Source organism: Pongo pygmaeus, chromosome 19 (genome assembly GCF_028885625.2).
Source record: "Pongo pygmaeus isolate AG05252 chromosome 19, NHGRI_mPonPyg2-v2.0_pri, whole genome shotgun sequence".
Lineage (NCBI taxonomy): Eukaryota > Metazoa > Chordata > Mammalia > Primates > Hominidae > Pongo > Pongo pygmaeus.
The window spans coordinates 58906332-58932894 of record NC_072392.2 but is presented as its reverse complement, the minus strand read 5'-3'; the positions used below and the strand labels follow the sequence as shown (position 1 = coordinate 58932894).

General features: G+C 38.3%; 1 protein-coding gene across 3 annotated transcripts in view; it reads left to right on the top strand.

Moving 5' to 3' along the window:
* Positions 1-26563, top strand: part of VMP1 (vacuole membrane protein 1) — a 135347-nt gene that overhangs the window by 53934 nt on the left and 54850 nt on the right. For all 3 annotated transcript variants that reach the window (XM_054459516.2, XM_054459512.2, XM_054459514.2), the window contains 2 exons: positions 4041-4208; positions 12770-12901. In XM_054459516.2, the coding sequence (XP_054315491.1) occupies positions 4041-4208; positions 12770-12901 (300 nt within the window). The remainder of the gene's footprint in view (positions 1-4040; positions 4209-12769; positions 12902-26563) is intronic.

Genomic DNA, 26563 nt, shown 5'->3' with positions numbered 1-26563 from the left:
TTTCTTTTTTGTGCTGGTGTGCAGTGGTGAGATCTCAGCTCACCGCACCCTCTGCCTCCTGGGTTCAAGCGATTCTCCTGCCCCAGCCTCCCCAGTAGCTGGAATTATAGGCACTTGCCACCACGCCTGGCTGATTTTTTGTATTTTTAGTAGAGACAGGTTTCACCATGTTGACCAGGCTAGTCTCGAACTCCTGACCTCATGATCCACCCACCTCGGCCTCCCAAAGTGCTGGGATTACAGGTGTGAGCCACCGCACCCAGCCCATGTGTTTTATTTTCTTTGTGTCAATCCTGACTGGATTTGTTCAGTTTCTTAAGTCTGCGGATTGATACTTTTCATCAAATCTGGATCTGTTTCTATTGAGCAATATTTCTTTTGGTTATGAGTTATAATTCGCTGCTTTGCATATCTAGTAATACTGAGTGCTAGTAATTTTTAATTGAATGCTAGATATGTAGTATTAAATTATTGATTGTATGGATTTTGTTTGTCTTCCACTATAGAACATTGATGTGGGGGCAGGGTGAAGGGGACAATTAAGTTACCTGTGGATCAGCTTGATCTTTTTAAGACTTGTTTTAAACTCTGTTAGGGTCAGACTAGATAGAGTAGCTTTCACCTTAGGACCAGAAGGAAAGGTCGTACCTACCCAGGCATGACCTTTCTGGGTTGAATGCTGAGTCTCTCTACTCTAGCTGGTTGATCACAAATGTTTCCCAGGCCTGTGTGAACTCTGGGAATTGGTCAGTTTACAAATCCCCAGTAATTGTTCTTTTCCCAGTAGTTCTTTGCCTGGACTTGTGGTCTCACCTTAGCATGCAATGCAGCTTTGTGTGCCAGAGTCTGAAGGGGACCCCGTGCAGATTTCTAGAGTTCCTTCTCTCTGTGTAGCTTTCTCTTTTCTGTTATACTGCCTCATAAATTCTGACTGCCTCAGCCTTCTTGAATCCTGAACTCGTGAACCCCAATCTCATTCTCAACTCGGCAGGAGCAACATGCTTTGTTTGGGCTCTTGCTCTTTTGACCATGGAATTTTTGGCAGGCATGGAATGTGTCTACAGACAAGAAGCCAGAGTCGATGTATGGTTTCTTCATTTTTATCCCTTCTCTTAGTAATCAAAGCCCTGTACTGCCTGTAGTACAATGTCTAAAAAGAATTGTCCCATATATTTTGTCCAGTTTTCTAATTGTTTGCTATAGAAATGAAAGTCTAGTATCCGTTACTTCATCTGGCCCTGAGGCAGAAAACCTTCAGCCATAGACCAGGATCCCTAACCCATGCTCCCACAAGAGTTGGAACCTGCTGCTCAGTAAATATATAAATTTTATATCCTGTGGCAGGTTTTATCCAGTTAGGCTTTTCAATTAATACTATAGCTGTTTGGGTCTTTACCCTCTTGTTTCTTTGTTTAGTATGGTTAAAAATGTGACTCATATTTGCTACATTGTAGTGAGACTTGTAGTTTTTAGAAAATATACTTTAAAAGTAGTTTGAATTATGTGTAACTTTTAAAACTTTTAATCAAAAATTTTTTTGTTTTTATTTGAATTTTTCACATAAACATATTTTTTCATTCAAATTGGTTATATTTAGAAACCATTAAGCTAAAATGTTGAATAGAACTTGTGAGGTTTCCTATCACTTAATATAGTTTAAACTATGAACAAAGGACAAGAAACTGAGTTGTTAATGTTCATTTTGTCTGGGAACCACCACATCTGCCTCAAAGGCTGAGTAATCATGACTTATTAGTGTGGTTATGGAAAATATATGTCAGTTTAGTTGAGTGAATGAACAGACTTCTTTAGAAGAAAGAATTCTCAAATCAGAGACTTGAAAAAACATCTCAAATCAGATTGTTGAAAATTTCCCTTTTCAGAATAACTAAAAATGAAAACTATAAAGAACTTTTATTTTATTGGATAATATGTTTAATCTGTTAGGATACATTTTTTATATTTCTGGAATGCAAATATAGCTTTTCCTTTCCTATATATCCCAGAAATCTCATTATTTTAGCTCCCAAGGCAATTTTATTTTTGTTCAGTTGAAATTCATTTCTAACTTTAGCTGTAGACTACCTGTAGCCAAAGAGGACAGCAACATGGGGACAGCATGGACAAACTCTTAAATTTTCTTCTTTTTCACTTATTGGCATTCATATGTCTCTTTTGTGTTTTCTAATAGTAAAGGTGGAAGTTACAGCTGATTTCTTCTTATTTTTTTAATTACGTCTGATAGCTATAATTGTATGAGGAGAAATGTTTCACAAACTATGCAGTTATTCTGAATATCACAAACTTTGGGGTTTTTTTGTAGTATCACAAAATAATTCTTTTTTCCCCTGAGTGTGAAATCTCTTGTGTGCACCTGGTGTTTAAAGAAATGATTGTAGATTTCATGGTTAATCATAAGTTTTCAAAAACCTAAGTAGTCAAAGTATTCTTTTCAAAATCTTATATAATTATTTTAATACTTTAATATTTCTGCATTTCCAAGAATTAAAAGTCCCCAAAAAGAGGAACAAAGGCTAAAACTTCACATCGATTTTTTTGATCCAGAAAAAACTATTAACTGATTTAGTGCCAAGGATTTCATTTTTTAAGTATTATTTTAACAGAAAATGCCGATTCTATTTAGAGATAAATATCACATATGTGTGAACAACTTTGTATATTAACATCAAACAAAATTTTATTATCTTGATAGGAGAATGTCTTAGTTTTATTTTTATCACTAGATTTTATGTACTTTGAACCACAGATTCTTTCATTAAGTGATCTTAAAATACTTTCTTATACACAGAGCCCACTTACTTTTCTGTGGGACTGACTCATTTATGAAAAATCATTGGAGAAATCTTTAATAGAAACCTTCAGATTCAGAAATACTTGCACAATATAGTTAGTAATAAAATCTCGTGTGTATATATGTAAATAATTTTATTCTACAAATAAAGTATTTCTCTTCATAATAGCTGATGGCTGCTAGTTACTGTATGCTAGAGGACATCTATCAACCTATGCTTAAGGGACCCAGGAATTTATATTTTAACCAACTCCCTAGTATGCAGACACCTCATCTTGTGCTTTTAGGAACCATTGTGTAAAACTCATTGATACTGGTTTCACAGTTACATTTTTGCTTTATGATCTCACTGGGAAAGGTTACATGAGGTGGTACATCACCAGCTGTTTTTAAGTAAGGACATAAAGTGATATTCTCAAATTGTGCCTAAAAGAACAGTGGCTCAGGAAGTTTTTTTTAATAAAAGGAATTATCTAACAAATGAGAAATATAGATAAATAAAATAAAAGTCAAGCAAGGAATTAGATCAGTGGTTGCCAGGGACTAGGACTTGAGGGAGGGAATTGGCCACAGAGGAACACAAGGGATTTTTTTTTATAAGGGATGGGGCCTTGTTCCATTGTCCAGACTGGAGTGCAGTGGCACAATCATAGCTCACTACAGCCTCTGACACCTGGGCTCAAGCAATCCTCCTGCCTCAGTCTCCTGAGTAGCTGGGACTACAGGCACATGCCACAATGTGTGGCTAATTTTTTAAATTTTTATAGAGATGAGGTCTTGCTTTGTAGCCCAGGCTGGTCTCGAACTCCTGGCTTCAAGCAGTCATCCTGGCTCAGCCTCCCAAAGTGGTGGGAATACAGGCGTGAGCTGCCGTGCCTGGCCAAGGGATCATTTTTGCAGTAATGGAAATGTTCTGTATCTTGATTGTTGTGGTTATATGGCTGAATATATTTGTCAAAGCTAATTGAAATGTAGACCTCAAATATGTGACTCATTATGTGTAAATTTTACCTCAATAAATCTGATTTTTTTTAAGTCAACCAGGAAGAGATTCTGGGAAGGATTATTTTCTTCATATTACTAACGGCATCTTGAAATTATTTAGAATTATTTTTGTTCTTTGAAAGCTAAGATTTTTCTTATACAGTAATTAATATACTTTTAAAATAACGTGTATTGATAATTTTTTAATAGCTCTCATCAGAAGTTTCTTGTATTTGTTTTATAGGGTCCACATATAGCCTCAGTTACATTAGCTGCTTATGAATGCAATTCAGTTAATTTTCCTGAACCACCCTATCCTGATCAGATTATTTGTCCAGATGAAGGGGGCACCGAAGGAACCATTTCTTTGTGGAGTATCATCTCAAAAGTTAGGATTGAAGCCTGCATGTGGGTAAGATATGCATTTTCATATTTGTTTAAAACTAACCTCACCATCTTGATAGTGTGTTGTACCTTATTGAAATGGAATCTAAACATACTCCTTGTCAATAAATGATTCAGTCAGTAACCAGCTACCTACTTCCAAGGCAAAAGAAACCTTTTAGAGCATCTCCTATTCGTGAATGGCATTGAGAAGAAAGGCATGAACCATATGTATCACAAAGCAACTGAGGCCAAGTAGACTCCAGCAGGGAAAGGGAGTACAGATGATGGAACTACAGTTGAGCCTTGAACGATGTGTGGGTTAGGGGTGCCAACCCCCTGTGCAGTAGGAAATCCACATATAACTTTAGACTCCCCAAAAACTTAACTACTAATAGCCTACTGTTGAATGGAAGCCTTAATGATAAATAGTAGATTAACACATATTTTGTATGTGTTAATATAGTATTGTATACTATATTACAAAGAAAATCATAAGGAAAAGGAAATATATTTATTATTAATTAAGTGGAAATGGATCATCATTTCCACTCCATTTTCATGTTGAAGAGGCTGAGGAGGAGGAGGAGGAGGGAAAGAAGGGGTTGGTCTTGCTGTCTTAGGGGTGGCAGAGGCAAAGGAGGTGGAGGAGGTAGATGGGGAGCCATGAGAGGCACACCCATTATCACTTGTACTGGCACAGTTCAAATCCATGTTGTTCAAGGGTCAACTGTATACTACATTATAAAATTTGTTCCAGTATTTCTATACCTGATAAGCTTTTAGAATTTATCTAAGAATTATACAAAATATATATAAATATTAGATTGGTAATATATAGTTATATATAAATATTAGATTGGTAAATGTCATGTGTCTTTTTTTAATTTAAAATTTTACTTTTATTTATTTGGCAAATAAGAATTGTGTGTGTATATATATATGAATGCGTTTATTTAATTATATATTTATTTACTGAGACAAGGCCTTGCTCTGTTGCCCAGGCTGGAGTGCAGTGGCGCCGTCTTGGCTCATTGCAGCTTCAACCTCCCGGGCTCAAGTGATCCTCCCGTATGTCTTACTTTTAGATTAAAATACTGTGTTCTGGCTGGGCCTGGTGGCCATCCCTGTAATCTCAGCACTTTGGGTGACCAAGGCAGGCAGATCACTTGAGGCCAGGAGTTCAAGATCAGCCTGGTCAACATGGTGAAATCCCACCTCTACTAAAAATACACAAATTAGCCAGGCGTGGTGGCGCATACCTGTAATCTCAGCTACTGGGGATGCTGAGGCATGAGAATTGCTTGAACCCAGGAAGTAGGGGTTGCAGTGAGCCGAGACCCGCCACCGCTCTCCAGCCTGGGCTACAAAGCGAGACTACATCTCAACAACAACAAGAAAATATTGTGTTCTTAGAGAGCTCATTTCATTTTCTGAGTTATTATAATGCTAACTAAAGTAAGGTCAGACATTTCTTAATATAAACCAAGCCTTATTATAGTGAACGTATCAGGCTGTATGATCGTATATGGCAATTTTACTTTCAGTTGTTCCAGTTATTCTTTTTGTGGTTTGCTTAAGTTTATTTTACAAAATTCTTTGGACGGCATGTTAAGTGGCAGATGGATTCTAATCCACACAATTTTTTTTTATGCTTAAATTTTTTTTTGCTTTTTTTTTTGAGACAGTCTTGCTCTGTCGCCCAGGCTGAAACGTGGTAGCACGATCTCGGCTCACTGCAACCTCCGTCTCCCAGGTTCAAGCAATTCTCCTGCCTCAGCCTCCCCAGTAACTGGGATTACAGGCACCCGCCACCATGCTCGGCTGATTTTTTTGTATTTTTAGTAGAGACGGGATTTCTCCATGTTGGGCAGGCTGGTCTCGAACTCCTGACTTCAGGTGATCCACCAGGCGTGAGCTACCTCACCCAGCCCTGTATGCCTAAATTTATTCAGGCATCCGTAGGAATAATTCATTGGTTAAAGATTTCTGTTACCATTTGAGTTTTTTTTTTTTAACTCATTGGAATTTGTTATGTTCCTGTAATTTTTTCCCACTAACAATTTCTTAGGAAATTAAAGATTATGGAACAGATCACTTACAAATCTTAACTCATTAAAATGAGCATGAATACCATACCCTCAGGAGAAGCAGAGTTTTGAAACACAGTTAAGTGTTAGCAATTATGTTTTGCTTTAAAAGAATTGTAAAGGAAATACCATAATGTTGAATTTGTTGAATATGAAAGACAGGAAAAATTGTCATGTTTCCTGTTGCTCTTTTATAAACACTGGAAACAAATTTATTATACTAGTTGCATATGCTTTATAAATTTGATGACATTAGTCTTTTGATGAAAAAAATGTTAGAATAACAGAAGATACTTGGAACATGCTAGAAAAGGGACTTTGTATGTAAATTTGTCTTTTTTTCTTAATATTATACTTTTGTTCTTTCAAAAATTATTTACATTGCTGGATTAACCTTAAGGCCAACAAATGAAAACCACTATCTCAGCTGGCCGCGATAACTGCCTCCTCCAAATTTCCGTAGTATATATTGTCTGTAGTGCTTATTAGGCCTGGCTTTATACATGCTTTAAATTAGTTAATTTGTCTGGTATTGTGGCTTTCTTCCCCAAATAATATTTAGGATCGTAAAAAATATTAAATATACCTTAAATGTATTAGCATCACAGTAATCAGCATTAAGTTTTGCACATAGGGCTGGGCACGGTGGCTCACTCCTATAATCCTAGCACTATGGGAGGCCGAGGTAGGTGGATTTGAGACCAGCCTGGCCAACATGGTGAAACCCCATCTCTACTAAAAATACAAAAAATTAGCTGGGCATGGTGGCTCACACCTGTATTCTCAGTGACTTGGGAGGCTGAGGTAGGAGAATCACTTGAACCCGGGAGGCAGAGGTTGCAGTGAGCCAAGATTGCACCTCTGCACTTCAGCCTGTGCAACACAGCAAGACTCTCTCAAAAAAAATATTAATGTTTTTGAAAGAGTTTTGCATGTAGTATAGGAATGTCAATAAATACTGATTAATAGGTCAAATGTTTGCTCTTCTTTCCTTCTTTGTAGCTGTCTCGTTATATTAAAAATACAGCACACACTAAGTTATGTTTAAATTTGTTAATATTGTTCTCAACATTTACAAGGACAGTCTTCAACAAATGGCGCTGGGGGCTGGATGTAGTGGCTCACACCTGTAATCCCAGCACTTTGGGAGGCCAAGGCAGGTGGATCACCTGAGGTCAGGAGTTCGAGACCAGCCGGACCAATGTGGTGAAACCCCATCTCTACTGAAAATATAAAACTTAGCTGGGCATGGTGGTGGGTGCCTGTAATCACAGCTACTCGGGATGCTGAGGCAGGAGAATCGCTTGAACCCAGGAGGTGGAGGTTGCAGTGAGCTGAGATCATACCATTGCACTCCAGCCTGGGCGACAGAGCAACACTCCGTCTCAAAGAAAAAAAAAACAAGGGGGCTGCTGTAAAAACTGAATATCCACATGCAAAAGAATGAAGTTGGACCCTTACCTTACACCATATATAAGAATTAATTCACCAGGCGCGGTGGCTCACGCATGTAATCCCAGCACTTTGGGAGGCCAAGGCAGGCAGAGCGTGAGGTCAGAAGTTCAAGACCAGCCTGGCCAAGATAGTAAAGACAGCAGTCTGTACTAAAAATAAAAAAAAAAAAATTAGCTGGGCATGGTGGCAGGCCCCTGTAGTCCCAGCTACTTGGGAGCCTGAGGCAGGTGGATCACTTGAGGTCAGGTGTTCAAGACCAGCCTGGCCAACATGGTGAAAGTTCGTCTCTACCAAAAATACAAAAATTATCTGGGTGTGGTGGCACAGGTCTGTAATCCCAGCTACTCAGGAGGCCAAGGTAGGAGAATCGCTTGAACCCGGGAGGCAGAGGTTGCAGTGAGCCAAGATTGTGCCACTGCACTTCAGCCTGGGCAACAAGGTGAGACTCTGTCTCCAAAAAAATATTAATTAATTAATTAATTAAATAAAATAAAAACTTTTTTTTTTTAAAGACAGTTTCGCTCTTGTTGCCCAGGCTGGAGTGCAATGGCACAATCTCACTCACTGCAACCTCCGCCTCCCAGGTTCAAGTGATTCTGCCTCAGCCTCCTGAGTAGCTAGGATTACAGGCATGCGCCATCATGCCCAGCTAATTTTTTTGTATTTTTAATAGAGACAGGGTTTCTCGATGAAAAAGATAGATTTTTTTTTAATTCCTGCTCTCCAGATTTTTATCATTAAACTTACATTTCTTAATATAAAAGCACCATGCTGCAGATTTGCTTGTGAGTCTACTTGACAAAATGTTTTTCCCCCACCTCACCTGACAAAACTTTTTAAAAGTACAAATTCAGAATTTTTGTCTTCCCTAAAATCTTTGAATAAAATTAGCACTCCAAGAAGATGCTGTGTTATCACTTGGTTTGCATATTTTGTGCATATTAAACTCTTCTCTAGTTTAAGAAGGATTTAAGGGTAATAAATTTATATGTAGTAGATGGTTTGGAGGAGAGCTTTCTGAATTATTGCTTGACTATACATACCACTTATTTTGCAGTAAAGAAGCCAGTCACTCTCTCTCCTTAATTACACTTAGGCTGACAGTTTTTAGTGTTCCACAATTTATGTTTTGTTTTGAATATAAACAAATGTAAAGAATTTTGTATCTTATACAAATATATATTTGAATTTTATAGAGAATCATAAAATTGTAAGGATTATGAAATGATGAGACTTTAGTATCTAATTTGAGATAAATGTCTGTGTCTAGGATATAATGTGTTTTGGGACACCTGCCTGGATGACTAAATTCCCTTGTATTTATTTGCATAATAAGAGAGTACTGACTCATGATTCCCATTGTTTCTTGCTAATATGGGAAAACACTAGGAGAATTAAACTAAAATATAACAGTAAATATAGTCAACTACGTATAAGACAGTATACAGCTCTTGATTTCATTTCAGTCCATTATGTTACTTCCTTCTTAACTTTAAGGAAATTTGTCATGAGCTTGAATCACATGATTGCTTTCAGAACTGTTGAACATTTGACTTAACATTTGAACTTAGGAGAAGTTCATGTTTTGAGTAAAATGTTACACTTTCTGTCCTACTTTTTTCTATGGAAGATTTTCCAAAGGTGCAGAGAATTATAAAATGAATTTAATATACTCTCACTCAAGTTCAGCTAGTATTAACTAATAGTTTATATTGTTGTATCTATACCCCTTCTCATTCTCTTCTCAATTATCTTGAAGCTGATCCCAGATATCATAATACACATCATCTGTAAATATATCAGCCTTGGGGCCTAAAAAGCATTATCACACCTAAAAGAAACTATAGTAGTCTCTTAAAATTCGTTATCCAATTAGTGTTCAAATTTTTCTGATTACGTTTATTTCTCTTTTTTTTTTTTCTGAGATGGGATCTTGCACTGTCACCCAGGCTGGAGTGCAATGACGCAATCTCATTTCACTGCAACCTCCTCCTCCCGTATTCCCACGATTCTCCTACCTCAGCCTCCCGAGTAGCTGGGATTATAGGCGCACACCACCATACCCGGCTAATTTTTTGTATTTTTAGTAGACATGGGGTTTCACAATGTTGGTCAGACTGGTCTCAAACTCCTGACCTAGTGATCCTCCTGCCTCAGCCTCCCAAAGTGCTGGGATTTTATTTCTTTTCGAATTTATGCTGAAGAAACTGTTAAATAATTTCCCACGGTCTGAATTTTACTGACTAAATTCTAATTAGTATAATTTAAGCATGTTGCTCTGTTCCTTGTGTTTCCTTTGAGTTGATAAATTGTGGTCTTTTTTTGTAAATAGGAATACACTTCATAGCCTTGTGTATTTCTATCATGAGATACAATGTCTGTTTGTCCTTCCTTTTTGTGATATTAGCACCATGGATGATTTTTTATTATATATGTCCATTATTTTATTAGAGGTTATAAAATATTAGTATCCCAGTTACATTACACCTTTTTTTTTTTTTTTTTTCAATTATTAACTGGAGACGGGGTCTCACTCTGTCACCAGGCTGGAGTGCAGTGGCACAATCACAGCTCACTGCAGCCTTGACCTCCCAGGCTTAAACAATCTTCCCACCTCAGCCTCCTGAATAGCTGGGACTAAAGGCACAAGCTACCATGCCAAGCTAATTTTTTGTAGAGGCAGGGTTTTGCTGTGTTGCCCAGGCCGGTTTTAAACTGCTGGGATTACAGGCATGAGCCACCGTACTGGGCCTGAAGTAATACTTTGATGAAGGAAAACTTTTCCTTGTCACTAATTTAGTTACCCTGAGATACAGTTTATATCAGAAAAAGATAAATACTTGATCTTTATTATACCAATTTTTAAAATAATAAGTTGGTTCTCTAGCATCCTCCAAAGTTGGCCAACATTACCATGTTTTTTTTTTTTTTTTTTTTTTGGAGGCAGAGTCTTAATCTGTCACCCAAGCTGGAGTGTAGTAGCATGATCACAGCTCACAGCAGCCTTGACCTCCTGGGTCCAGGTGATCCTCCTACCTCAGCCTCCCAAGAAGCTGGGACCACAAATGCATAATTTTTTGTAGAGACAGCTTCATTATGTTGCCCAGGCTGGTCTTCAGCTCATGTTCATAAGCAATACGCCTGCCTTAGCCTCCCAAAGTTCTGGGATGATGGGTGTGAGCCATGACGTCTGACCAACTTTTCTTGTTTAGCAATATATATGATTTGGTTTTTGCCTATATCCATGTATATATGTCTCTCCTGCCTTCTCTGTCTTTTTTTTTGACTAAATGTAGGCTTAATCTTTTGGCACTTAAGTATTCTTTTTCTCTTTTTTCTTTTTTTTTTTTTGGAGATAGAGTCTCGCTTTGTCACCCATAAGCTTGCTGCAACCTCTACCTCCCGGGTTCAAGCAATTCTCATGCCTCAGCCTCCCAGGTAGCTGGGACTACAGGCACGCACCACCATGCCCAGCTAATTTTTTGTATTTTAGTAGAATTGGGGTTTCGCGATGTTGCCGAGGCTGGTCTCAAACTCCTGAGCTCAGGCAGTTCACCCGCCTCGGCCTCCCAAAGTGCTGGGATTCCAGGCGTGAGCCACTGCGCCTGGACCCTTTTTCAAAATTCTTGTTTCAAGTATGGATAATGCAGTTACACGTGGAAATTGTTGGTTCCACCCATTGTGAATACAAAATGTTTGAATTTGATTTGGTCCCTTGGGAATTCTTTTCAAAGCATTTGGAGGCAGAACCATAAGACAGAGCAAACTGAAATGCTTAACATTGCTTTTGGCTGGGCACAGTGGCTCACGCCTGTAATCCCAGCACTTTGGGAGGCCGAGGCAGGTGAATCACCTAAAGTCAGGAGTTCGAGACCAGCCTGGCCAACATAGTGAAACTCTGACTCTACTAAAAATACAAAAATTAGCCAGACGTGGTGGCACACACCTGTAGTCCCAGCTACTAGGGAGGCTGAGGCAGGAGAATTGCTTGAACTTCGGAGGCGGAGGTTGCGGTGAGCCAAGATCGTGCCATTGCACTCCAGCCTTCGTGACAGAGTGAGACTTCATCTCAAAAAAAAAAGAAAAAGAAAACTTATTCATCCTAATGTTTAGTTTTCAAAGGGCTTTCTGACCACAATTTGTTAAAAGTTTTAACTCAACAGAAGAAAAGTTGTATTTAAATTAAAGCAACTTCTGAAGTTCCAGAAGATTTCCTAGAGAATTTTTATCTAACACATACACTGGTGAATTTTTTTTTTTTTTTTTTTTTTTTTTTTTGAGACGGTCTTGCTCTGTTGCTAGGCTGGAGTGCAGTGGTGTGATCTCAGCTCTCTGCAGCCTCCGCCTCCCAAGTTCAAGCAATTCTCCTGCCTCAGCCTCTGGAGTATCTGGAACTACAAGTGCACACCACCACACTCAGCTAATTTTTGTGTTTTTAGTAGAGATGGGGTTTCACCCTATTGGCCAGGATGGTCTCGATCTCTTGACCTCGGGATCCGCCCGCCTCGGCCTCCCAAAGTGCTGGGATTACAGGCGTGAGCCACCATGCCCAGCCACTGGTGAATTCTTATTACCAGATCGTTTAGATATCAGAAGCGGGGGGGGCAAATGATAAAAATAACAGAGTCTAAGTAGAGATTCTAGAGAACTAAAATTTACTTAGTGTCTGCAATGAGCCAGGTGTTGTCTCAAGATTTTTTTTTTTTTTTTCATAGACAGGAATCTCAGAATGTTGCCCAGGCTGGCCTCAAACTCCTGGGCTCAGGTGATCTTCCTGCCTCATCATCCTGAGTAGCTATGGCTACAGGTGCGTGCCACTGTGCCTGGCTTGTCTTAAGGGTTTTATGTGATGCTTGCCAAGCGTCAGGTCAGAATTAGAGCCAGGATTCAAACTCTTATTATTTTGATTATGTAGCGTATGCTTTCCGCCAATATATTGCATCTCAAAATGCTTCTGGTGATATAGAAGAGTATGGGTTTGATCTATTAAGTGTCACTGTTGAGAACAGAACCTCATTGTAAGTATTTTGGTTTTTCCACCTAGGGTATCGGTACAGCAATCGGAGAGCTGCCTCCGTATTTCATGGCCAGAGCAGCTCGCCTCTCAGGTGCTGAACCAGATGATGAAGAGTATCAGGAATTTGAAGAGATGCTGGAACATGCAGAGTCTGCACAAGTAAGAACAGTGGGGATAGAAAATAGAACACTTTACTTCTTCCTAAAGAGGCTATTAAGGTAAAATTGTTAGTAGTTACTCTGAAGAAGAAAACTGCTAAAGTAAAAAAAAAAAAAAGAAAAATATTACTTGAGATAGAATATTTAGAAAGGTCAAAATATAAAAGATGATCTTAGAATAGAAAATTATAGAAAAATGCAATAAGACAACTCTTAATACACTAAAACACCTTGTCAGAAACTAGGGTAAATTAATGTTGCCAATGATGTTAAGGAGCTGAAACTTACTTTCTCCATTATTTGTTTAGAGGTATTACCAAGCAGACTGCTGCTCTGAGTCCAAAATAATAGAACTTCTGAATTAATTGTTAAACATAACATCAACGGCCAGATGTGGTGGCTCACTCCTGTAATCCCAGCACTTTGAGAACCCGAGGCAGGAGGATTGCATAAGCGCAGGAGTTTGAGGCTGCAAGTGAGCTATGATCATCCCACTGTACTCTGGCCTACGCAACAGACCCTGTCTCTAAAAAAAAAAAAGAAAGAAAGAAATCTTATTTTATGGCTATATCTATAGTGGCCCTTTCCTCCCTTGAAAGCAGCTTCATTCTATATTCCACGTAGTGTGCAGAGCTGCTGAAATGTTTGCTAGGGGAATACATGAATTATATCGAATTCTTAAGTAGTTACTAAAACTTTAAACTAGTAAGCAATATGTAGTAGTATATATGACAATAGTAATAGTAGAACTTTTTCTTTCTTTGCTTGTTTCTTCCTTTTTTTGTTTTGTTTTGTTTGTTTGTTTTTGATTCAGGGTCTCACTTTGTCACCCAGGCTGGAGTGCAGTGATACAAACATAGCTTACTGCAGCTTCAAACTCTTAGGCTCCAGCCGGGGGTGGTAGCTCATGCCTGTAATCCCAACACTTTGAGAGGCCGAGGTGGGCAGATCACTTGAGCCTAGGAGTTTGAGATCACCCTGGGCGATAGTGAGACCTTGTCTCTACAGAAAAAAATTTTTTTTTTGTCGCCCAGGCTGGCGTGCAGTGGCCCGATCTTGGCTCACTACAAGCTCCACCTTCTGGGTTCACGCCATTGTCCTGCCTCAGCCTCCCTAGTAGCTGGGACTATGGGCGCCCGCCACCACACCTGGCTAATATTTTGTATTTTGTTTAGTGGAGACGGGGTTTCACCATGTTAGCCAGGATGGTCTCAATCTCCTGACCTTGTGATCCGCCCGCCTCGGCCTCCCAAAGTGCTGGGATTACAGGCGTGAGCCACCACGCCCGGCCTACAAAAAATTTTTTAAAAAGCTTAGCTGGGCCTAGTGGCTCATGCTTGTAGTCCTAGCTACTTGGGAGGCTGAGTTGGGAGGATCACTTGAGCCTGGGAGGCAAAGATTGCAGTGAGCCCTGATTATGCCACTGCACTCCAGCCTGGGTGACAGAATGGGACTATCTCAAAAAACACAAAGTTATTCCCCAGCTTCAATCTCTCAAGTAGCTGGGACTACAGGTATATACCACTATGGCCAGCTAATTTTTATTTTTTGTAGAGACAGGGTCCCACTATGTTGCCTAGGCTGGCCTCAAACTCCTGGGCTCAAGTGATCCTCCCACCTTGGCCTCCCAAAATGCTGGGATTACAGGCGTGAGCCACCACACCTGGCCTGAACTTTCTTTTTGAATAATATTTAACAGTTCAAACTATTCAGCAGTTCAGACTTGCCTTTGCCTCCCTCAGATTAATGAATGCCCTGGAGTATTCTAGACAGTGTCCTCAAGATGAGCAAGGTAAACTTTCAAAACAGAAAAATACTAAATGCTAGGCCTAGGCAAGCGATAACATAATTGGTTGAGGCTTTTTTGACCTAATCACAGTCTGTGTATCAGCCTCTATCTCAGTTATCTCAACAGAGTGTTTTGTTTTCAGGAAAATTCCTAAAAACATTGTTGAAAGATTGAATCTCCATCTTCAATTCAGGTGGGCTTTTAAAAAATGCATTATTACCCAGAACTTTGGGAGGCTGAGACAGGAGGATTGCTTGAGGCCAGAAATTCAAGACCAGCCTGGGCAACATGGCAAGATCTCATCTCTACAAAAAATGAAAAATTAGCTGCATAGGGTGTTGCGTTCCTGTAGTCCCTGCTACTTGGGAGGCTAAAGCAGAAGCATTGCTTGAGCCCAGAAGGTGGAGGCTGCAGTGAGCTGCATTTGCACTACTGTACTCTACCCTGGGCAACAGAGCAAGACCCCACCTAAAAAAAAAAAAAAGAAGAAGCATTATGAAATAAAATTCAAATTCAACCAAGTATGGTTATAGTTTTTAATTAAATACAAAACTTTCAAATATGAATTTAGAATAGCCAAATATAAACCAAATGAAATAAAGAGGCATGAACATCTGCTCTTTGTGGAAAGAGCAAATTGCCCTGGTATCTGCTTTGCCTTATCTGCCAACCAAATATTATGCCTCTCATGACATCATAATGCTTATATTAATGCTAATAATTATTATAAATATAAACTTTTAAAATTATTTTTAGCATTTTAAAAATCCAGTATCTAATATGACCCTTGTGTTAACTTTGAGGGAGTTTGGAAAGGTACCATTCTTCTAACTTTATAGAAAACAGTGGATTTAGTTGTTACTTCCCAAATTTCACATACTTACAGGTAGAACAAAAACTCAGAATGCCAGCATTACTGGTATATTCCGATTACTGAAACCAGTCTGTCCACAGAAGTAGATGGGTGAGACTTGTGACAACTGATAGTTCTTTGAGTTATGGCACTAACTAATGTATGTCATTTAACATCTCTAAAATTCTTTTTTTATCTATATGAAATCAGCAAGTTGAAGTGGAATAAATATAAGGTGGCTTGCAGCTATACATTTTTTTGCTATGACTTGGATTCCAAATGGGTATGAGAGTTGTTCTCTCATAAGTCAACTAATGTACTATGATTATTTCTCCTTTTGTTTTTAAACCTTTTTTTCTTAGAATTAACATTTTCAAATTTGCATCGTCTTTAAATCTCTGGCTTGCCTTCTCTCCCTTCCAACAGCTCTGTAAAAACATCTCATGATACCACTTTCCACTTGGTAACACAAATAAAATTATATCAATTCCATTTTCTTTTTCATGAAGTCATCTCTCTGGAGCCCTCCATGCTCCCACTCCATTCTGGACTTGCTGTTCAGTTGGCCTTCTGCACAGTTGCTTCTGTCTTGGTTTAGATTTCTTGTCTTCCTCTTTCTTAATTTATACCTTCATTTTGCTTGAACATATTCTGCTGTAGCTTTCTGTGAAAGGGTGAGTAAATGGAAAATGTGATACCATACATTCTAAACTAGCATGTTCTTCATTCACAATTAATTAACTGAATATAGTATTGTGGGTTGAAAATCACTTTTTATACTTAGAATTTGGAAGGCATTGTTCAATTGTCTTCAAGTTTCTGTAATTGGTATCCAGAGGACCGATGCCCTTCTGAGTCCTCTTTATAAGCAGTCTACTTTTTTTTTTTTCTCTCTCTCTCTCTAGAAGCTTTTAGGTTCATTATCTGAGGTACAGTCTTTTTAAAATGTATTCTGGGCTTGGCACAGTGGCTCACGCCTGTAATCCCAGCACTTTGGGAGGCCGAGGTGGGTGGATCACCTACGGTCAGGAGTTCAAGACCAGCCTAGCCAACATGGTGAAACCCCATCTCTACTAAAAATACAAACAAATTAGCTGGGTGTGGTCGCATGCGCCTGTAGTCCCAGCTGCTTGGGAGGCTGAGACAGGAGAATCGCTTGAACCCTGGAGGCAGAGGTTGCGGTAAGCCAAGATCATGCCACTGCACTCCAGCCTGGGCGACACAGCAAGACTCCGTCTCAAAACAAAACAAAACAAAAAAACAAATAAAGTGTACTCTGATAGGTGCTCAGAAAACTTGTTCCTTAGTTTTGGGAAATGTTCTTGTATTTTTTATGTGAGTTTTCCCTCTTTAGTCTCCGTTCTTGCTTCCTGGAATTCTAGTTGCTTCAATGTTAGGCCTCCTATGCCCATCCTTTTAATTTTTTAAACCTTTTTGCTTCTAATATTTATCTCATTTTACTATCTATGAGATTTCCCAAGTTTATCTTCTAAGTCTTGTATCGAAATGTTTTTCTGCTGTTACATATTCATTTTCAAAAAGCAATTTGTATGTTATTTTTCAGGCATCGTCTTTTCTGTTTGTTCAATTTGGAGTTCGAGGCTTTCCTCAAAGCCTGATAATCCTTATTTGTATGTTTATATAAGAATAAGGCACTTAAGGCCGGGCGCGGTGGCTCAGCCTGTAATCCCAGCACTTTGGGAGGCAGAGGCAGGCGGATCATGAGGTCAGGAGATCGAGACCATCCTGGCTAACACAGTGAAACCCCGTCTCTACTAAAAATACAAAAAAAATTTAGCTGGGCATGGTAGCAGGCGCCTGTAGTCCCAGCTACTTGGGAGGCTGAGGCAGGAGAATGGCGTGAACCTGGGAGGTGGAGCTTGCAGTGAGCCGAGATGGCGCCACTGCACTCCAGCCTGGGTGAGAGCGAGACTCCGTCTCAAAAAAAAAAAAAGAATAAGGCACTTAAAAGCTAAATGGAAGCTATGTGTGTACAGGCCAGGTGTAGTGATGGTGAGGCTTCCCTATTGTACAGTCAGGTGGCATCCAGGCTTAATATTTACTGAGAACCTCCATGTATCAGTGTCTATTGATCTTTTCTTGGTGATAGTTCAGTTTCTCCATGATGGATCCTTCAATTTCTTGCCTAGGCAATACAGACAGTCCTTGACTTACAGCGGTTCGACTTATGATTGTTCACCTTTACAATGGTATGAAATTGATACACATTCAGTACAAACCATAGGTCGAATTTTGGATTTTGATCTTTTCCCCAGCTAGCGATATGTGGTACCATACTCTCACACAATGCCAAGTAGCAGCAGTGAGCCACAGCTCCCAGTCAGCCAGGTGATCATGAGGGTAAACGTCCATATTCTGCAGTGTACTGTAATTTTGCCCAACTATAGGCTAATGTAAGTCTTCTGAGCATGTCTAAGGGAGGCTAGGCTAAGCTATGATGTTTGGTAGGTTAGATGTATTCAATGCATTTTTGATTTACGATATATTCAGTACAAAGGGGTTAAGACACGTCACCCATTGTAAGTCAAGGAACATCTGTATCAACGTTGCTGCTGACACGCTAAAGCTAGACTGGGGAAGAGTGGTTAGAGATCTCCATTTAGTATGTGGACTGTTGGTTAACTCACCTTCTGTTCCATCTGTGAATACCTACACAAACGCAAGCACAAGTATGTCCTGAGCCCAGAACATTCACTTTTGTCTAGAGACTATGTCTCCTACTGATATGGGAGAGAGAGTTGCCTGGCTGTGCTGCGTAGGGATGGACCTGGGAGTCTTTTGCATTCTCCTTGTTTTCAGCCCTATGCCAGCCTCTTCTGGCAGTTCTGCTGAAGAGCTCTTTTGGAATTTTGTGGGGCAAAGTATTTTGCTTCTCTTACATATCCCTCGCCTGTACGCTGTCAGGTATAATCTTTTCTTCTGTTTGTCCTGTCCTCATTTGTTAATGCTAACTTCATCAAAGATTGAGTTCTCGTTTCTGCTTTCTATGTTTTGAGGTTATTTTTAGAACAAAGAGTATTCCAGTTGTGTATTACTGAGTAACAAATCACCCCAATATTTAGTGGTTTAAACTAAGAAAAGTCATTCTTATTGCTCACAGAGTGCAGTGAGTGCCTTGTCTCTGTGTGATATCTCTCAAGGATCCCATCCATAGCACACCCTGCATTGGCTGGAATATCAGACTGGAAGACTTATTTCATTCTTTGCAGGATTTTGATTTTAGAGTTTTAAATAATGAATTTCATAAGCTTATTGCCATCTAAAAGCTCAATTCCAAAAACTAAGATCTTCTAGAATTTGATGAAGAATTCTTTATTTTATCCATGTAATTTGAGCTCTTGAAGACTTTGACCATTTCTTTTCACAGTCTTTATCTATTTACTGTTGGGGTAATAATCTTTTTCTTTCATCTCTTACGTCCCTGATTAGTTACTTTTTGAGGGGATCTTCTCTAATTCCACTTTTTCTTTGAGTCGTGGAAACCAGAATGCACACAATACTTCTGTTGGTTGTGAGGTTTGGCTATTTTCATCCTGTAAAGCCAATAATTAAAATCACTGTTTTAAGATAAACTGTACATTTCTCAGTCCCTAATTTCATATATGCTTATTTATATTGAAAAATCAAGTGAGCAAAATGTACACACATACTGTTTCATGTTCTTTGTTAGAAATCATATGCTGTTGCCTGGTGCAGTGGCTCACGCCTGTAATTCCAGCACTTTGGGAGACCAAGGCGGGCAGATCACTTGAGGTCAGGAGTTCGAGACCAGCCTGGCCAATGTGGTGAAACCCCATCTCTACCAAAAATACAGAAAATTAGCTGGGCATGGTAGTAGTACTGTGCTTACCATACCATAATGTAGCAATATTTTCATCCAGGTTAATGCAATAAAAAGTGAAGAACTAGTTTTTTTCTCCTATATTGGATTTTTTGTTTTTTGTTGTTGTTGTTGTTGTTGTTTTGAGACAGAGTTTCACTCTTGTTGCCCAGGCTGGAGTGTAGTGGCGCCATCTCAGCTGACTGCAACCTCTGCCTCCTGGGTTCAAGCGACTCTCTTGCCTCAGCCTCCCAAGTAGCTGGGATTATAGGTGTCCGCCACCACGCCTGGCTAATTTTTTATATTTTCAGTAGAGATGGGATTTCACCATGTTGGCCAGGCTGGTCTCAAACTACTTGACCTCAGGTGATCCACCTACCTGGGCCTCTCAGAGTGCTGGGATTACAGGTGTGAGCCCCTGTACCCAGCCTAATTTTTCTTTTCTTTATTCCTTTTCATGATTTTTTCACCAGTTTCCATCAATTTTGTGGCTTATGACAGATTTCAGTGGATGTGGATATAATTTTCCCTACATACTTTTTCCCAGTTTTAGATAAGTTGTATAAGATTTTTAATTTTTATTTGTTTATAGTTGTTTTGCAGTTGAAGGGGTGAGGGAGAACAAGTGGAAAGAGACTGTTGCCGGTTTTCCATGTTATAAATTATCTGAGAGAGTACCAATGTTTTAATTCTTGTTCAAAGGAGAGTTTCTTGCTATGGCTTGGCAAAGAGAAGATTTTTAATGCTTTCAATCATGAATTTGTCTTAGGCCCTTTGCTTATATTATGTTTTACAGATCTGCATATTTTTTAATTATACAAGTGCTTTTAGTAATAAGATTCTTACATTCCAGAAGTATTATAAAGTAAAAAGTGAAAGCTCACACACCTTCTACCCAGTGTAGGGTAATAATCACTGTATTCCAGACTGCTTTCTTTGCATACCTAACTTTTTATAAAAATTAGAATCATACCATAAATTTTAGTCACAAGTTCCTTTTTCACAGTATCATAGACATGTGATACCAATGTTATTATAAAATTATTTTTTATTACGAAGTGATACATCTCATTGTAGAAAATTGGTGAGTGCCGTTTAGTCTTTTCTCTATAAATATTTATATACCTAAGAGTGAAATCATATTGTTTGTTGTTTTGTGACTTGATTTGAATCTAAAAACGTGAACATTTTTCCACACCATCAAATGTTTTCACATCTTTGCTTTAACGAGTTTTTTTCTTACTACAAAGTATGTTTATTATAATGAAATGCTGAAAATACAAATAAAAAAGAAGAAATAGGATGTTCATCTAACAGGTGCATATATCTATTTTTTATAATATATTTTTCATTTTCTTATTTGTTTACATATTTAAGAAGATGCCCTTTGTCATATGCTGCCAGTATTATTCCTTATTCCCAGTAGTTTTTCCATGTCATTTACTGGGTATGTTTTGTTACATTTTACTTTTTTTAGACAGAGTCTCGCTCTGTCGCCTATGCTGAAGTGCAGTGGTGTGATCTTGGCTCACTGCAACCTCTGCCTCCCGGGTTCAAGTGGTTCTCCTAACTCAGCCTCCCAAGTAGCTAGGATTATAGGCACATGTCACCACGCCCAGCTAATTTTTGTATTTTTAGTAGAGATGGGGTTTCACCATGTTGGCCAGGCTAGTCTCGAGCTCCCAACCTCAAGTGATCTGCCAGCCTTGGCCTCCCAAAGTTCTGGGATTACAGGCATAAGCCACCGCGCCTGGCCTGTATTTTCTTTTAGTACTTTTATGGTTTTATTCTTTTATGTGTAAGTCTTTAATCTATGAAAATATTTTTACATATGATATGATGTAGGAATCTAACTTTTTTCTTTCTTAGGTAATTAACTAATTGTATATTGTTCCAACACTATTTTCCAAGTGATTTTAATATGTTAGTTTTGTCTTATATTTTGTTGTTCTAATTTGCATCTTTTTTCTATTATATTTTTATGAATGTTAGAAATGGTATATTAAAAAGATACTGGGTTCTTATTTGCTAAGCTATAACTTTACTGACATCTTTCTAGTCGCATCTTATTGGTTATGATTTACAAATTCTTATAGTAATCAGTTTAGCAAAGATTCAAAGTTTATCTGACTTTGTTGCTGGGATCGGCTCGTAGATAACGTGTATTTGGTAAAACCTCCAATTTGATAGAAGCAATAAAATATGGAAAAGTTGAATCAACTGTAGCTAAAACGGCAAATTAAGTAAACTCAATCAGTAACTGTGAGTGGAAATTTAAATTTTAAGATTGCGTGAGAATGAGTTAGAAAATATGGGTTTTTATTTTTGAAGGTAAAGCCCTTTACTAGAATAAGTTTATCAGCCAAAAAAGTAAAAACAAACAAACAAAAAAAAACACTTGGCTTTCATTGCTTTGCCATGTGCTCTCCAACTAGGTTAAATGGTGTATGTGATTTTACTAAGAAATTGTTGTGGCCAGGCGTGACGGCTCACACCTGTAATCCCAACACGCCCAAGGCAGGCGGATCACGAGGTCAGGAGATCGAGACCATCCTGGCTGACACGGTGAAACCCCGTCTCTATTAAAAAATACAAAAAATTAGCTGGACGTGGTGGCGGGCGCCTCTAGTCCCAGCTACTCCGGAGGCTGAGGCTGGAGAATGGCATGAACCTGGGAGGCGGAGCTCGCAGTGAGCCAAGATCGCACCACTGCACTCCAGCCTGGGCGACAGAGCAAGACTCTGTCTCAAAAAAAAAAAAAGAAATTGTTGTTATGAAACAATTTTATTTGCTTAAATTCCAGTCTTGACTAATGGTTGGATGTCGTACTATAGATGTTTTAAGGGGGAAAAAAAAGATGATTAAAGCATTTATTTGTATTCTGATTTATTATGATACCTGCTGTATTTTTGTGAGTACAATGTTGAGATTAGGCAGTATTTTTCCACTAAGCTGACTTCCTTTTGCTCTTGGCTTTCTATCATGTTTCCACTAGATGTCTGTGAGAGGTACACATGAATGAATGTAGCTTCCTCTGACCTTGAGCAATTTTAGCATCATTTATAAAAGTTAGGTCTAGATAGCTGTTTATGTACTTTGTGGACTGTTTTATGCAAGGTTTAATTATTCTCTTTATGATCTTCTTTTCCTTCTTTGTTCCTGTGTTCTGTTAATGCTATCACCATCCTAACAATTGCTTTGGATCAAAATCTGAGTCATCTGACTCCCTCCTTTCCTCCCGTCCCCAGTAATTAATTATTTAAGGCCTGTTGATTCTATCTCCATAGTATCTTACATGCCCTCTCTTCTCCCTTCCCACTGCTGGTTCAGGCCTTTCTCAACCCTTACCTAAATACTGCCGGCAGCTTCCTAGTAGGTCTACTCTTTACTAGTTTTTTATCCCAATCTTTTCCCACACAAAGTAACAAAAATAATTTTCTGAAAAATATCTCTACTTATGAAACGTTGCTGCTCAAAAATCTGTGATGGCTTCCACTGTGTATAGAGTAAAATCTAAACTATTTAACCCAGTTTTCTTCATTACTTGGCCCCAACCTACAACTACTTCTGATTTCCCTTTAACAGTTTTTTATCCTCTGCATTGATGGTTTTCAAGTTGAACTTTAAAAAACTGCTAGAATACCCATCAAAAAGTGTGTGTGTGTGTGTGTGTGTGTGTGTGTTTGTGTGTATGTGTGTGAGAGAGAGAGAGATTGGAGGGAGGGAGGGAGAGGGAGAGAGATTTCTTTTAATTAAATAACTGAAGTTTTTAAGTTTAAAAATTACTAGCCTGATCATTTGGAATAATTTAACGTTTTCCTCCACCACTATGCGGTATTGTTCTTTTTCGTAACTTTGCTTAGTGTGTCATTTCTTCCCATCTGCATGTCTACTTTTTCAGTTTTCTTGCCTTTCAATTTATGTGCTGCTGGCTTCTTTGTGAACTATTTTATGATTCCCTTCCTACCCCTACCTCACCCCCTTCACTCCTCTCAAATTGTCTCTGAATTCCTATCTCAGCCCAGCTATGTCTTTCTTGTGTCACTTACCACATTCTACCTTCTTTTAAATCTATTTATAGACTTTTCTTATCTCTCCAGGAGTCTGTAAACTCCTTAAGAAGGGGCCTTAAAAATGTGTGTATTTTCAACAATGCCTGCCTACTGTTGCACATACTACTCATGCAGTGGATACTTTGAATAGATGATGAAATAACAGTAAGAAAAAGTGTAGCATTACATGAAACATGTCCATGAATATTCAGTCTTATTTTGCTGTAAAATGTAATTGAACACCAGTAATTTTACAAAGAAAGGAAGATTTAACTGTTTTGCATCTTTGAGTTTAATAGTCATCTGAGAGCAATTGTCATCTGAAGATAGTATAAAAGACACCAAGTTAAATGACTTGCAAATTTTTTTACTTTTTTAAATTTTTTTTATTTTTTTAGACTTGCAAATTTTAATTCACATTGAGTAAAACAACTTTTGTAAAATTATATACTTTAGAAACGAATGAAGATTCTTGTGATTTGTTTATTCTATAAGCTGTATAACCAAAAAGAAAAATTAAAGATACTTTAGGAATAAAGGAATTTGAAAAATAAAAGAACTTATTTGCATGATGTATCCTGAAAAATTAGGGCAGCCAGTATTACTGAAATAATGGAGAAGTCTGGGAGTGGTTGTGGTATTTTTGTATTTGAAGCTTACACAATACAGTAGAAATGTTGTGGTACAAATTTACTTACAAGAATATGTTTCGAATGAGTTTACTTTCCTAAATGCCATCTGTTTTAATGACCTGCTACTTGGATTCTTTCTCACAGTGTTAGGTTGCTGACTATGTGAAATTTCCTACTTCTTATTATTGCTATCAGAATAGAAAATTTAAAATTAAATCAGAAATGTAAAAGTCTTAAAACTTCACCTTTTCAAAGAATGTCGGGGCCTGGCATGAAGACTCATGCCTGTAATCCCAGCACTTTGGAAGGCCAAGGCAGGTGGATGATTTGAGGTCAGGGGCTCAAGACCAGCCTGACTGACATGGTGAAACCTTGTAAAAATACAAAATTTTTTGTACTAAAAATACAAAAATTAGCTGGGCATGATGGCAGGCACATGTAATCCCAGCTACTTGGGAGGCTGAGGAACGAGAATCGCTTGAACCCGAGAGGCGGAGGTTGCAGTGAGCCGAGATCACACCACTGCACTCCAGCCTAGGTGACAGAGTGAGATTCCATCTCAAAAAAAAAAAAAAAAGATAAAAAAGAATATCAGTTTTTTTCCTCTATTTTCATATCAATTAGCTTGTCTTTCTGTTGAGTATCGTTCATGAGTCTGCAGACCATTTTAGGTTGAATATTTCCCCAAAGGCTATTTTATAGTTTCTGAATTTAATCTTTTTTTAAGGGAACATTTTTAGGTTCTATTTAGGACTACAGTAATTAATGTAATTAATAATCAATAATTGCTACCTACTCTGTATATTGAAGCTAAATCCCCAAATTAAGTTTTAATACTAGTATCTTTTACCTTACTAATTTCTATTAAATTTAAGACTGAAAAAAAATCTTATTTTTTGGCTTAATAGGATTTTTGTCCTATTCAGAAGTTTCGAGTTATTTACATTATTTTACTAGTGAAAATATAAAACCAAAAAACAGTGTATCACTTGTAATGGTTGTTCTCATTCTTAAGGCCAATGCCTTTTTTTTAATGCAGTAAAACAAAATAGACATTTATCTAGCGAACATCCCTTTTCAAAGTATAGGGTCAAAGTGAAGGATTCTTTTGATAATGATAAAATATGTGTTTGATCATTTGAGTTTAAAGACTATGGGACAGGAATTGATAAGATTATTTAAATACTCACGAAAGTGCTTTGGCATTCCACTAATGCTGTTCTCTTTTAAGCACATTTTCCTATGAAGTGTGTGCAGTTGCAGTTGCCTACACCATGTCAATGCCTGCTGGTTTTTCCTGCTGTGAAGTTTTTCCTTTACATATACAGATTCATGAAAGAGTTTATGGTGTAGATGATCTGAAACTAAACAGGACACATTTTCATACCCTTTAGTACCATTTGAACACTCTGGGTGTCAGTTGTTGCTGGGACCTGTTTTTGACTCTGATGAACCTTTACTGGTTGTGGTTTGTCTGGCCATCACATGACTTCTCTGAAAATTCCCCCTCCCCTTCATTTCCAGTAAACTGTTTGAGCAGGAGTGAGTCACAGTGAAACCAGCTTCCCTGTAACCACAGGGCTTGTTAAAGAATTTGTCAACGTGGACTCTAGAGGGTTTGCATTAAGCTTTGCAGTAACTGTTATGGTTTGTGTTGCGTCAGGAGTTCCACAGAAAAGCTTCCTGCGTGCAGGATCTCTTGCTTGTTTGCAAAGAGTTAAACTAATCAACTTTACCATAGTGAACATGAGAGACACATGTTAAACACACTTCTTTATCATTAAAGGCGTTGTCAAAACTACCAAGAATTAGTGTAGTTTCTCTTTTCATAATCAACCAACCACACCCAATAATGTTTAGTTTTTGAAAAGGCGGGCCTGGTAGATAGTCTTTCACAGTTGGCTCATGATTTTATCACAAAGTACCATCAAAATTAAGCAATTTTAAGTGGTCTTGATGGATTCTGTTACAGGATATTTTGACTATTCGCACAGTTAGGTGTCGGTACCAAAGGTCACTTACTTGCACTTTGTTCATCAAGAAAAGGTAGCACTTAGAGTAATTCTGGAGTTGTGATGTCTAAGCACACTTAGCATGATTTATAGTGGAATTCTTCATGCCCCCTTTTACTTGCTTTCTCTAGAAGCATTTACTTTATTTTGAACTCTTTTGCCACCTCACTCACAGACTTTAATCTTTCTCCCTTTTAGTTTCTTCTATTTCTTTAACTCATTCCCATATTATCAACAAGTTGCAATGTGATGCAAGCTGTTAAATGAATGGCCAATGGGAAACTTGTCTTCTCACCATACATTGCCAAGTTCATTTCTTTTTACATGTGCATTTCTGTATTTAGCCTTGTCACCTTTAGCTAGACTTACTTATTTAAAAAATAAATTTAGGCTGGGCACAATGGCTCACGCCTGTAATCCCAGCATTTTGGGAGGCCGAGGCGGGTGGATCACCTGAGGTCAGGAGTTTGAGACCAGCTTGGCC